General features: G+C 43.2%; 1 protein-coding gene across 2 annotated transcripts in view; it reads right to left on the reverse strand.

Moving 5' to 3' along the window:
* Positions 1-1,062: 1,062 nt before the first annotated feature.
* The window catches only part of PUS1 (pseudouridine synthase 1), a 37,281-nt gene continuing 23,122 nt past the window's right edge, over positions 1,063-15,221 (reverse strand). For both annotated transcript variants that reach the window (XM_073557027.1, XM_073557028.1), the window contains exons 4-6: positions 6,496-6,598; positions 5,291-5,982; positions 1,063-1,971 (exon numbers count right to left, since the gene is read on the reverse strand). In XM_073557027.1, the coding sequence (XP_073413128.1) occupies positions 1,927-1,971; positions 5,291-5,982; positions 6,496-6,598 (840 nt within the window). In that variant the 3' untranslated portion in view covers positions 1,063-1,926. The remainder of the gene's footprint in view (positions 1,972-5,290; positions 5,983-6,495; positions 6,599-15,221) is intronic.

Raw genomic sequence — 15,221 nt, forward strand, 5'->3', positions numbered from 1 at the left:
AACACGTCCTCATTAAAATCGACACTGTAATCACGTGCAAAAAAGCACTTTACATAATTAAATTGTACCTGTTCATTTAGTAATAAGGGTGTGCTTCATGTCGTTCAGTTATAGTTGTCACTGCCCACGCAATTTGAATGACGTTATTGGGGTGACGCCAACGCCACTCGAACCCACTTTGAAATCCCGCGCTTGTGCATTGTGGAGCTGCAGATGCTCCATTACAATCGCCTCCCAACGTGAGTGCACTGAAGCTGCGTGTAGTACCCAGCTTCACTGACTCTGTACGAACACGCCAACAGTCAATAAAGCTGGGTACTACACGCAGCTTCAGTGTGCACGCGTTGGGAGCCAATAGTCAAGGAGCATGCTCAGCTCCCCAATCGACAGTGCGCAAGCGCGGCTCCCCAGTACACACTGCACAAGCTCTGTATTTCAAAGCGAATTCGAATGACGTTGGCGCAACCCCAGGAACATCTTTCCTGGACCGGCGACAATTGTGACTGAACGAAATGAGGCACACCCCTATGACTAAATGAGCAGCTACACTCCAACTAAATAAAAATTGCTTTTTGCACATTATTACGTCACCGTTTTTAATGAAAAAAAAAGTGGCATTTTAAGTTACAGGTCATTGACACGGATACATATCAGATCAAGACCAATTAAATGTGAAGAGACCACTTTTTATGTACTCAAATTTTAGGGCTTGTATGTTGTGCCCAAAATATTGACCTTTAAATGAGTCTTGTGACTGGTTTCTCACACGTGTAATAATAATGCGTGAACTTTTCTGAGATAGCAAATTAGCATGTCTAATCAATCAGTACGTGATACTTTTTTCCCCCGTCTTTTACAACATGAGCTCTAGTACTAAGCAAGTGACCCCGACAACTTTAATCACTAAGGGAAAGTCATGTAGTCAAAATAAGAGTCAATGACACATTTTCAAGTCCTAAGACAAAATTTTCAATTTTCCCAAAGAAGGGGGGTCTGGGAACAAGGTTTATTCAAGCTTCTTAGCCGAGAAAGTGCAGAACAGTGAATAAAACACAAATCCGAAATGGTAAAATGATGAATTTATTAAAAAGGAAAACATAAAAAGAGGTTTCATCCGTTACAGCTCCTATTGTGATATGAGTGGGCAGTCCGGTGTAAAAGTACCGCAAGGCTGTCCTATAGGATGCAAGTTACAAATCGCAGATGAACTAGGCACATGGATTTACAATCAGATGGTAGGAGATCTTACATGAATGGTTGATTTCTCCAGCCTAGAGATTACAAATAGCTCTCTATATGATAAACCCAGTACCTGGATGACCTCATTTTAAGTGAAGTAGTCCCCTTTATTAAATAAAAACTACATATACGCATCTCCCAGACCAGCGCCATTCCAGTTATGGCAACACTGGGTCTGCCAGGCTTTTAAGCCCTGCTGTCAATCAGCAGGACTACTTAAGATAAATAGGGGTTGTCCAGGTAGAGGACACCCCTTGTACTGTAAGTCAGAAATGAAAATGTACACCATTTAGTATGAGACCACATATGCCCAAGGCACGGCACAGAAAAATCCTCTGAACTCTGGAAGGCCATTACTTGGCTGAGGCTAAGAACCCATCATGCCCTGCTCAGTCCTTACTGGCTTTTACGCTTCTGTTATGCCAACTCTCACCTAACTTACCAGATCGATATGGATTGTGTTATCAGACATTCCTTCTGATTATCCACAGGTATAAACCTTTCATGAAAGGAAAAAAAAAACAAAAACAAAACAAAACCAAGCAGTATCCTGAAAGAGGATCATGGTTTATACACCTCGTGCCCCAATTAAATTGCTAGTCATTACTGTGCCCAGTATTACTCAAAGCTCCTCCTGTAAGACGTCTCCAAATTGTGGAATGATGTAACGTTAGATATGACGAACCATCAGTCAGAGCCTCCATCGTCATCACTGTGCACCGCTGCTTCCACCTATAGTAAAATGTTACAGAATTAGCAAAAAATAAACTAAACAACGGAAAGATTAAATCTAATGTGTAAATACATGCAGTATGTCATTCATCCTGGAAATATATGAATGACCTGACCACTAGGTATTGCAATTCCCTTTACCATTAGGATGTGTCTAATGGGCAGTCTGACACCAAGACAAAGTGGGCATGAGCAGATAAAAAAAAAAATCTGAGAGGCATCTCCATTCTCATCCATTGCCTTCCATATGGCAGCCATCTTTATACATCAGCAGTTATTAACACTTATAAACCCAAATACAGTTTTCTTTGTTAAACAATTACAATGTATCTGTAAAAATTGGACTCATTCAGAGATTTTCTTCCCGTTCACAGATCCGTTCTGTAAAAAAAAAACTTGCATATCTGAACAGCCCTATCGAATAACATTGGTCCGAGTGCTGTCTTTATTTTCACGGACAAACTTTGAACTGAAAATACGATCTTCTGAACACGACCTAACAATAATGGATGGACAGTGTCAGATTGTGAAAAAGACAATGGGAGAATACTATTATATACCGTTTTCTAACTAAATTATTTCAATGCGAGACTGATAGCCAAATTGTAAATCTAAAAGGTCATATCAGAAGTGCAGAACATGCAGAAGGAGGTATCTGAATGTATGCAGATGAACTAGAAGGGTAGTAGAAAAGGCAGAGGGTGGTAGAAAAGGCAGAGGGTGGTAGAAAAGGCAGAGGGTGGTAGAAAAGGCAGAGGGTGGTAGAAAAAGCAGAGGGTGGTAGAAAAAGCAGAGGGTGGTAGAAAAAGCAGAGGGTGGTAGAAAAGGCGGCGGGTGGTAGAAAAGGCGGCGGGTGGTAGAAAAGGCGGAGGGTGGTAGAAAAGGCGGAGGGTAATAGAAATGATTATTTGCAGCTGTACAAGAGTATCAAAACAGCAGCAGAACCAACATCTTGTAGGAAACCTCTCATACTGAAGATGCCGTCTGATTTGCCATACATCTGTTATAGAGCAAAGCAGACTGATATACGGGCGTCTATGGAGAATCCAGTAGAACTTGCAAATTATTCTTTGAAATCCCTACTCATTCAGGACTTATGCCCCCATTAGATGAGACGATCTAAGCCATTAAATGGCTGTCAATCACCCATTTGTAAGCCAATTAGCGGTAGTTTACTGGCCCCTGTATATAGGCTGAAAAACATTCAAAGCACACAGAATGCTTGCTAATAATTCCACAGCGCTTTACAGACATTATCAATGATCATCACTGTCCCCAATGGGGCTCACAATCTAAATTCCCTATCAGTAAGTCTTTGGAATGTGGGAGGAAACCCACACAAACATGGGGAGAACATACAAACTCCTTGCAGATGTTGTCCTTGGTAGGATTTGAACCCAGGACCCCAGTGCTGCAAGGCTGCAGTGCTAACACTGAGCCATCGTGCCGCCCAGATGATTGTTCTTTGCACAGATGTTATCGGCAGCACATCCCCCATTCACACAGCACTATATGCTGCCAATAGCATTAAAGGCCCCGTCTCACTAAGCGACTTACCAGCGATCCCGACACCGATATCAAGGTGTCAGGATCGCTAGTAAGTCGCTATGTGATCGCTGGTGAGCTGTCACACAGACAGCTTCATCAGCGATCAGCACAGCGATGCCGAGCGCCCGGCATCGCTGGCCATTCTGTAAAAAATAGAATCAAAATAAAAAATATAGTTATTCTCACCATCCGACGTCCCGCGCAGTCTTCCGGCCTCTCTCCACGCTCCGGTCCCAGTGATCCTTTGCATGAATGACCGCGAGATGTCACGGTCTCGCGGGATAACAAAGTCTCGCGGTCATTCGTGCAAAGGATCACTGGGACCGGAGCGTGGAGAGAGGCGGGATGGCTGAACGGGACGTCGGAAGGTGAGAATAACTATATTTTTTATTTTTTTTTATTTTTTACACCTGATCGCTGGTCTCCCGCTGTCACACACAGAGATGCGTGCTGGCCAGCGGGAGACCAGCGACCAAAGAAATGTCCAGAGATTTCTTGCAGTGATCAGCGATACCGGCAGGGGGGCCACTCGCTGATCGCTGTCACACACAGCGATCTCGCTGGTTAGATCGCTGTTACGTCACAAAAGTTGTGACTCAGCAGCGATCTCGCTACCGAGATTGCTTAGTGAGACGGGGCCTTAACTTTGAGGCTGACTTAAAAATCATTGCACCAGACAAAAAAGGATTTTGCTCATTTATAGGGAAATTGCCAGTTTGTTTAAAGGGTCTGATAGTCAGAAACAGACAACAGTGTTATGATTGGGTCACCGAGGAGGATAACAGGCCCAGGCTAAGCCACAGAAAACCAGAGAGGTTGGTAACTAAGCGAATGCAGACCCCTGATCCTATCCACACAACTAGCAGTAGCCGTGGAGCGTACCTAGGATGATCCTAGATGCTTCGGCACAGCTAGAGAGCTAAATAAGCCTAAAGCAAGAAAGGGGACTCTAAACTGCCCCGGAGCAAACCCCAAAGGAATAGATAGCCCCCAAACATATTGTCGGTGAGACAAGAAGAAAACACAAACGCAGGCAGAAAAATAGACTGAGCAAACGATGGGGCCCACACTGACTAGACAGGACAGGAAAGGAAAGACACTGTCTGCAATCACGCAAAAAACCCTGCAAAAAGTCCAACACGTCTGATGCACAAAAACATTGAAGTCAGACGACTTCGCCCCCCACTATATCAGCACTATGGTATATTCCGAAAGCAAAGCAAAAAGAGACCAATATAAAAAGGGGACAAAACAAACTGGCACATGCAGTAACATATGGGCAGTGATTCAGCACAGCCCCAGCCGGAGCTAGCTGACCCGCACAAAGCAGAGATAAACAAAACCAGATCAAATGCAAACAGAATAGCAAATGAACCACTTAGCTGAACATGCAGGGAAAGAGCAGGAGACATCAGACCTCAGGAGGCACAGGAAGAAAATCACCAGCAGGAATAGAGGGAGTCAGCTGTCTTAAATCCCAGTCAGAAACCCCAGATCTCCAATCGTCTTCCTCATTATCAGGTGGCAAGCCTCTGTCAATCAAATCAGCTCCACTACCTCCAGTAACCACCAAAGGGAGCCCAGAAAGAGAACTCTCAATCTGACCAGCTCCACTATCTTCAGTAATCACCATAGGGAAGCCAGAGAGAGAATTCACAACACGACAGCTTGTTTCCCGATAATTGGCTTATCTAAAGGGGTCCAGTGGGGGATCCTAATTTGACAGCCATTTCTGCACACACTTTCACCCTTATTTATAAAAATGGTTTACCTTGTGGTTGACTATATTCTGCCCCTGAGAAGTTGCATCGTAGTCATGAATGGGTAAAGTGGCTAGCCAGCTTGCCATGGACTTTTCTTCAATTTCAGTCTGAATAATTGTGGGATAGATATGCGCTTTCTTAAATGCCTCAATTTTTTCCTCCTCTTCTTCCCAGTCCAATGACTCATGAAGGCCGTCATTCCCAAAACGCCGATTGTACTTCTCAAAGTGGACCCTCTCTAGTACCAGCCCCAGGCCTGGAGCTTTGGGTATGTCCACTTTTTCCTCTCCCCAGCTCCTCTGCATTATAGATGGTGGAGCATATCCTTTCACCACCGCAATAACCAGTCCAATCATCTTGCGTATCTGATGCATCATGAAGCTCTGTCCTTTCACCTTAATCACGGCCAGCTCCAGGCCGCCCTGCAGGAAAGGGGGCTCACAATTCATGTCCATGATATAACGTTTAGCACTGGGGTCCCAAGGTCCTTTCTGTGATGTGAAATTATGGAAATTGTGTGTCCCTTTGTAGAGCGCAAACAGTTCATTCACTTTATCCAAAGTTTCTTGGCCAAGCCGGAAACTTTCATCCTGCAGATCGTGGTCCTTATGAGCAAAGGCAAAAGTAGGTAGTGTGTAGGAATAGGTACGGGCATCACACGAGTTCTTGGAGTTAAACCGTCCCGTAACTCGTTTCAGTCCTTTTATGAGGAAATGAATAATGTGCAAAGTCAATTGTTTATGTTGCATAAAAGACTCCATTCTTCCCAAAAATCTAAATTATATTTTATCTATGCATTAAACATGGCTGTAATGGCGCTGTAATATTGATTAGATTGATACCTTTCTCAGCTGAAAAGATTTCAGTGCACAGGGGCCAGATTGTGCACTGGGTCTTCTCCTCCCTGTCCCTGATTCTCTGGCCCCTCTGCTGAGGTCTCTGAATGACAGGTCACTGATGAGGCAGGTCATTCAGAGACCATAGGCAGGCGGAGGAGCCGGGGAATCAGAGAAAGGGAGAAGACCCCCTGTACAGTCCGGCCCCTGTGCACCAAAATCTTATCAGAGAACTTCAAAGGTGATTAACGAAAGAACAACAAAGCGGCTTTCTTCATTCATTACAGCTATGTCTTTACATTACAAAATCAGTCATTTTAATAAAATAATAAATCCCAAGGCCCTTCCATACCACAAACTACAAAGAACGTCCTTACCTATTATTCTTATTTGGGAAGGCAGGTGACCGTTAATTTTTTCCACTATGTTGTCGATCAGCCACACCTTCAGAGACACAACTTGCCCAGCAGCAGAGACTCCCTGAAATGGAAGCAATACATACCTTTAGGGTGAGTGCACACACTGAGTATTTACAGCAGAAATTTCTGCACCAAAACGGTCTCTTAGCAGGAAAAATGTTTTATGCGTTTTTTTTTTTCACTACTTGTTTGAAAGGGTGAAAAATGCTGCAAAAACGTGGAAACAATTGACATGCTATAAGTGTGAAACTGCTTCAAATCTGCAAGGAAAAAATAAGCAGCATGCGCATGAGACTTCAGAAACCTCATTTATTTTTATGGAACTGCAAAGTGCAGCATTTTGATACAGAAATTTCTGGTGCAAATACTTAATATGTGCACATAACCTACAACTGGTCAGTTATCACAGGCCCCATACTGTGGCTGAGAAGAAGGAAAAACAGCAATAAAAGCTCGGAATAGTAATGCTACTAGAAACTTTCTAAATGATTTGAAACGACGGTTTCACTTTTCTAATTTCTAGCAACATGATTTCCCAAGGTCAATGCAAAATACACACAAAACCTTTAAAAGATAGTAGTACACAAGGCATATTTTTCCTACAATTCCACAGAAAAATTGTGTTACATGTGGATTTTTAGGGGGTAAAGTTTCTCTGTGAGGAGACCACCACGCTGGCATAGGGAGATTTATAAGCCAAGCAATGATCCCAGGGGAAAAGCTATGAGAGGTAGCAATCCTATAGGCCATTCTGGCAGGCCACGTCTCAGAGGTAAGCCCTGATGAAGCAACTGATGAGAGGGTAAAGCGTGATGTGAACATGGCCTTACGCTGCAGATATTTTGTATCATTTGCTCAGAGAAAGCTACTGATCAGCTGGAACATAAACCACTTTCGGTGAAAGGGTGAGTATCTAGTCACAATGGCGCCGGTCTGGGACTGGCATCTATTAGGCAACAAGGAAACAGCCATTCTTCAAATTGACGTTGTGCAAAATTAAAAATATAATGATGTTTTTTTTTGTCCTCGCTTTTTAGAAGAAAAAGTCACATTCCGTTAAAATGTCACATCTTAGTCTTCAACTTCGCAAAAATAAAACTAGACGTGATTATGTACTCCAGTATGATGCTGGAGTACAGTAGTGTAAAAAGGGTACAATGTTTTGTAGAGTCGCAAATGATGAATTAGGCTAAAATATCTGGATAATGAAAACCAGGCCCACAACACAAAAACAGATGAAGCCAAGTGCAGTTGAAGGGATTGTCCACCATTGGGAACATTTTTTTTTCTGTTTTTAAACTGAAATACAAATATTTGGTGCTAAAAATTATTATTTTTTTACAATTGGCCTTCATTAAAAATGTTGCACCATTTTCTACCGCCTTTCTGTTGATAGCTGCAGAATGAGTTATTGGGAACCTATTACTGGATTCTTGCTGCCTGAACTGCAGGCAACATGGATCACAGTCTGGCTGCGGCGTGACTGCAGCTAAATAGGGTTTTCTCAGAATCACTGCAGCATTTCACAGAAAACAGATTGCAAAAGCTGGCTGGGGATTACAGGGAGGCTTGTCAATCATCTGGAGTGGGGTGGAGAGAACCTGGGTGAGGCTATGGCTGACTAGTCACGTCTTTCACTATGGTCCCCGGATGGAGTTTTTTGAACTATGTTAAAGACATATTTGTCTGCCATCCTGAAGCCTGGCTGTGAAAGGCTCCATCCAATGGAGAATCCATAAGCAACCTTGTTTTGACAGTTATACACAAGTTTTGTCTTGAGCAGCACAAAGCTCTGCAGCCTCACTTTCCTGATGCTGGGGGTGGGTGCTCCTTGAGTGACAGTTCTGGTTCAGTAGCTAAGCTTATCCTGCTACTGTGACATGCTCAGGTCCGTCAGTGGCTGGTTCTGAAATCTACACCACTATCACTAGATTTGTATCCAGATATAACAAGCCCTTTGAATAAGCACAAGGCTTAAGTAAGCAATGAATATAACAATTGTGGAAAATGCTGATAGTGGGGGCTGAGGGATAGTGATTCTGCAGGATTGATAAAAGATCAGGAGCTGAGAAGGAGGGCAGCAGCAAACTGCTATATAAAAATCGATAGGCTGGGATCTCAGGAGTTAAAGAGGACCTTTCACCAGTTTCAGCATGTTAAAATGCTCACATCATGGAATAGTGGCTGCAGAGCTGAATAAAATGTCTTTTTTATTTTTTAATTTCTGTGTGGTAGAGCTATTAGCTTCTAAAGTTTAGGTTATAGTTTGTTATGAATATGGGGGCATTACCAGAGATTTGCTTTTGGGGGCGTGTACTTCTTCCCCATGTGGTGTTGAGCCCTCAAATAGTCAGCAACACACAAGGGAAAAAAGAAAATGTCCCCACAATAGTTTAGAACAGGCTTTCTCCTGTGTGAGACATGTAGTGCCAGATGGTCTGATCTCAATGCAGAGCTGTGTGTGATTACAAAGTGCTGGGGGTAAACCACAGATCATCAAGACCTTTCATGTCCTGTCAGTCAGTGTAGGTGTATTCGAGATCTGTTGAACTGACAATGCAGTGAGGAGAGTTGTAGAGGCATTTGCAATAAAACAAAGCTCAGAACTGCTGTACTACCCCTCCCCCATATTGGCTACAGTGAGATGAAAGCTGAAATATGTTCTTAGTCTTTGCTCTACTCCCGACACTTGTAATCAATCTGCAGTGAGACCAGTGTGAACAGACTGTCATTACACGTTTCAAACTGTAAAACCTGTTCCAAGCTCATTTTGTGTACATGTAAAGCGCCATGGAATAAATGGCGCTATAAAAATGTATAATAATACTAAATGTATTTTTTTTTAACTCAGTAGGTTGCTGCCTGTCTGACTGGTCAGCATCATACAGGGGAAGAAGTCCACGCCCCCATTCAAAAATATCTGGTAATGCCTCCTTGCACTTAAATTATAACCTAAACTTTACAAGCCAATATCTCAACAGAAGAGAGAAATGCTCTTGTGGTCGGTCTCCTTAACAACAAGCTGTACACTACATAAGATAAAAACTCTCATAGCAGAAGAATCAAGGCAGATCGAAAAAGCAAATCAATTGCAAACTTGCTTATTTTCATGGTGTCTAACTGTACCAATTTCATATCATATGAATACCCCTTTAAGGGAGACTGCAAATCTTTCATTAGTTTTTTTCTCAAATTTAGACACTCTAACATAAGAGGCCCAAATAACAAAAAGCCACTATTAGTACCATTTTTACTCAGAAAAAAGGCACAAATCAATCTCAAAATTATTCATATACCTCTTAGAAAGTGATGTTTCCATAATAACCTGTGAGCATCCTGGATGTGACAGCCATTGTGCTTTTTATTGTTTTTCATGCCGCAGATTATAGTGTTAATAAATAACCAAACACATAAGCTTTTTTTTTTTTAATTCGTTTATTGAACCTCAGGACAAAGAATGTACAACATACAAAATGGCTTATGATAAACATTATACATAGCATACATGTTTGTCCATTGCAAAATATAAATCAAAGAAACTGCACATTCTTATAGATAAACAAGGCAATATGTACATATCCTTCCAAACGTACGTAAAGAATAATTGGCTATACATTTCCCAGCATGTATATCAATCCAATTTCACAAGCCTTGTAATATCATTCAGAAATAAAGTGTAACTAAAATTCATAAACTACAACTACCACTACATCAACTAGTGTCTACTATTTCCGCAGCCTAGTCTCTTATATCATTATGTCGTATGTGATATCTCAACCTTGCAGAGTAAGATGAGAGGAATTCCACCTCTCCCAAATTTTTTCAAATTTACCCGGGCATCCCCTATTTTGGTATAACGTGTGCTCATATGGAACAATCGAATTTACCAAATCAACCCAAAATCTAAGAGAAGGACATGAGCCGCCCATCCAAACAGTGTTTCGCGCAGGAAGACTCTAGTATAGCGATCCCAAATCTCCTCCTCCCATACCCCCAAACAAACAGACCAATGGCTCTAGAGGGACTGGAGTCTGTACCAACGATGTCAGTAGTGACGTAACCTCTTTCCAGTAATGCAGGATAATGGGGCATTGCCACACCATGTGAATAAAATCCGTATCTGGCAAGTGACATCGCAAACATTCGGATGATTGCAGTCGACCCATCCTAAAAAGTCGCGTCGGAGTCAAGTATGATTGATTATATATAATTGTATCATTCTGTTATTAATAGATGGAGATACTCCAATCGGAGATTCCAGAATCTCCTCCCATACCTCTCTTTGCATATTAGGGATGAGTCGTTCCCACTTCCTCTTAATAGAGCTTATGGCAGATTCCGCCCCCACCGACAGCATGTACGTATATAAAGAGGATATGAGACCTTGGGGACCCTGCGAATTAAGGATTCCTATCAGAGGTAACGATGAAATAGCGCGGCCCAGACCCCTATCCCTCATATGTGATTGAAGAGCCGATCTCAGTTGTAGATAACGAAAAAATTGAGATCTCGGAATATCATGTGTGGCCTGTAATTGCTCAAAAGACTTAAAGGGGGCGTGGCCAACCGCCGAAGGAACAAGACGTGTGGATTAGAGCTCCTCTTACCCTATTTACTTTACGGGTAACCCTCAACCCCTTACAGCCCACCCGCTTTCACCCGAAGCTGCGATAACCTGGAGGAGACCTGCGGGGTGATTTCTGCCCGTTGCGGCTGCATTTGGACCCGTGGAGCGGGGCGGACGCCTGCGGCCTACCTGGGAGCCTGAGGCCTGCTGGAGGCGCACCGGACCGGACTCTGACTTTGGGGGCCGGGAATTTCCCTCCCGTGCTGGGAGTGCTGAGAGCGGAGGACGTTAGACGCCTGCCCTACCTCGCCCGCCGGATGGACCACGGGGAGACTGAGTGGAGCCGCCTGGTGAGACCAGGAGAGAGCGTGGCGGTGCCCGCGGCCTGCACTTCTGAAGAGGCGGCAGCCTGAAAAGGACGGCCAGACAGCAGCGCCGATAGTGAGAGGCGCGAGTATAACCCAGAGGAGGTAACATAAGATGGGGCACCAGAGATCCCAGTACCTGGGGGCGGACATCTCATTGAGGGACAAGAGAGCACAAAAGAATATCCTAGTCTGGGAGCACGCTGCAGGAGACACATTACGGCTTCCTGACAGGACCTAGTCCGTTATAATAGAGGTCCTACAGAATCACTATATCGTGGGCTGTGATTAATTCCCGGGATTAGGGGACTACTCCTTGATTTACTGACGATTAGAGGGACCAGAACCCCATGTGAAGAGGTGCTGTATTTATTGCTTCCTCGTGGTTTTTATGAGGGAGTGGGATTCCACCTGCTGACCACTGGGTGTTGTTGCACAAACTTGGTGCCCTCAGTTCCCTATATAGCAGAGACCAAATATATCTGATACCTGAGAGGTGGCCACGGCTCCACGGGATATATATCCGAGCATAACTACAGGGCTAGATAAGTCCGAATCAGAAACAAACAGTTGCATAGTTGTGGATATCGCAATTTATCCCATAACCTGAAGTAATTCAACACGGAGGGCATGGACGGCCCTGATGGACTATGATTGTGGTACACTAGGTCAGCCGCCACGGGCGCAAACACGCACTCAAATGAATAATTAAACTCCATGATTTGAAAGGCAGCACGTGGGAGATTTATAGACACCACTATCGACTTCAAGTTCTAGAAGTCCCCCTCTGAAGTCCCAACATAATGACCCGACTTGCTCTACAACTATGATTCCTATGACAATGGAGGACCTACTGACCACCATTCAGAAGACGTTCAGAGCTGAACTCTCAACGGGAGTAGATAATTTTACCCAGCAAATCCATGATATTGGTCAAAGAACCAATGATTTAGAGAAAAGAATGGATGATACTGCTGATGCTATGGAATCCGACAGAGAACAACTAAAGGAGCAAGACGCTAGAGTTGAGTTCCTAGAGCTTAAGTGTGAAGACCTGGAAAACCGCGCACGAAGGGCCAACATTAGAATTAAGGGACTACCAGAAAGCAACACTAACTTAATGGAGGTTGCCGTGGGCCTATTCGATGCTCTCCTGCCTCAGGCAGACCCTGTCACCTTACGAATAACCAGGATTCATAGAGCATTGGGGGGACCCAAACCGGACGCTTCGCCTAGAGACATTATCCTTAAAATGCACTACGAGGAATCTAGGGACCTGATCTTGGCAGCAGCTCGTAAAATGCAACAATAACCTGGGGTCCCAGACACGGTTTTCTTATTCCCAGACATATGCCCAGCAACCCTGCTGAGGAGAAGAGATATGAAAGATGTGACGTTGGCTCTGATCAAGGCGAATATTAAATATAGATGGGGATTCCCACAAGCATTAATCTTCTCTCACAGTAACACAGTCTACTCGCCAAAAAATCAAGAAGGAAAAAGGGTGCTAGAAAAAGCAGGAATCCCAATGCTGGACCCGGGAGCCGCGCCGCAGAGACAAAGACCCCATAGAGACTGGACTGAAGTCCGCCGTGCGAGGCCTGACAGGTTACAGAATAATTCTTGACCCAAAGATAAGGTAAAGCTGTTGTTCCCATGTCGCTGCCACTTCACATTCTTTTATATTCTCTTTAGTGAGTTCCAAGATATGTAGTTTTCCTTTTGTACTGGAGTGCTGTGCCCTTGGAGTAGCCATGCCACTCCACCTTGGGATATTGCTGTTCCAGGTCCTAATAATATTCGACCGACATGGTTTACCCCACATATTGGTTAATGGTTGTAACCGTTTTCTACCTTGTTGTATTTTCCCTTTTGTCCTCGGTGTTTTCCCTTACCCTGTAACAGTGCTGAAAAGTTTTGAAAGTATAGATGATTTGATAGAAGATGCGGAACAACACGCTACACATTCTGTCACTGGGGGACTTAGTCATATGTATATCAGAACCTCCCCACACGTTAAATGTTTAAAACACTATCACACAATGTTAGGGGATTCAACTCCCCGATAAAAAGGAAACGTGCGTTTATTATCAAAAACATTCCCCTGATGTGATATTTTTACAGGAGACTCATTTTTCTAATGCTCCATTCCCCAGATTCTGCCATAGGCTTTATTCAAGGTTCTTTTTGACTTCACAAGATAAAAAAACTAGAGTCGCTATTTTATTTCACAATTCTTTTCCATTTATACAGGAGGGCGTAATTAGAGATACAGAAGGCAGATATATAATTCTTTGGGGCAAGGCGCAGGAGAAGCGAGTTTGTTTTATCAGCTGTTATGCACCCCCAACCTTACAAATGAAGACCATTAAATTAGTTGCAAGATCACTAAACTCTATCCAATATGACAATATTATTTGGGGGGGGTGACTTCAATCTGACCATGGACGAGGCACTTGATCGCTCTAATAATAAGAGATCTGACATACCGCAAAAGGAAAAAAAACGTGCTTAAAAATATTTTCCAGGCCCATCATTTGGTGGACTCATGGAGGGAAAATCACCAGCAAACAAGAAGATACACCTACTTCTCTAGAGTACATAGTAAGAATCCAATCTATCCTGGAATATGACCAAACTCAGAGAATATACCTTCACTGCTATACTCCAGACACATCCCTTCCTCATGGTCTGACCACGATGGTGTGCTTTCTGTGTTTAAATTTGACATAGTAACCTCACGACTATATAGATGGAGGCTGAATGAGTCTTTACTAGCGGACCCCCCCAGATAAGATCACTAGTTGAATGTGAACTTAAAACCGTTTTTCTTTCAAACACTACCTCTGACGTCTCTGTGGGTAACGTTTGGATGGCCCACAAAAATATATCACGGGCATTCTCATTAGGCTAGCCTCCCAAAAAAGAGAGACCATCTCCGAGAACAAATATCACTCGAAAATGAGCTTCTTAAATTAGAAATCGCCAACCAATCATGCCCCTCACTATATTTAACTAAACGAATATACAATGTAAAACTACAGCTGAACACCTTATTAACTACCCGTACTGAAAGGGCAATACGGTGGACTCAAGCGACATTTTACAGGTTTTCCAATAAAATGGATCGAATGCTTGCGAGAAAATTGAAGCAAACAAAGAGGTTAAACTCAGTCTTTTCTATAAAAGACGAGCAGTCCCATACCACGTTTAATCCGAACAGAATCTACAAGACATTCCAAAATTATTATCAGAAGTTATACACTGACAATGGGAGCTTCTCATTGCCCAAATTAGATGACTTTCTATCCAACATTCCCCTACCCTCTTTAACCTCGACTTGCGCTGCGTCACTGCACTCCCCTATCTCAGAGGAAGAAATAACTTCCATAATCAAACATTTAAAAGCCGGAAAGGCTCCAGGCCCTGATGGGTAAACGGTGCTATACTATAAAAAATTTTCCGCAGTACAGTCTAAACATATCCAAGCATACTGTAATAGCATGTTAACGGGTCAACCAATGCCACCAGAATTCTTTACTGCACATATTACAGTTATTCCAAAGCAGCAGAGAGACCCTCTACTTACCAAGAACTACAGGCCTATCTCTTTATTAAAACTAGACCTTAAAATATTCTCGGCCATCATTGCAAATAGGATCAATAAATGTTTACCCAGCCTTATTCACAAAGACCAAGTCGGATTTATCCCAACAAGACAGGCCCCAGACAATATTCGTAGAAATTTAAAT

Source organism: Dendrobates tinctorius, unplaced genomic scaffold (assembly GCF_039654945.1).
Source record: "Dendrobates tinctorius isolate UK_male_01 unplaced genomic scaffold, ASM3965494v1 ptg000243l, whole genome shotgun sequence".
NCBI classification, from domain to species: Eukaryota; Metazoa; Chordata; class Amphibia; order Anura; family Dendrobatidae; genus Dendrobates; species Dendrobates tinctorius.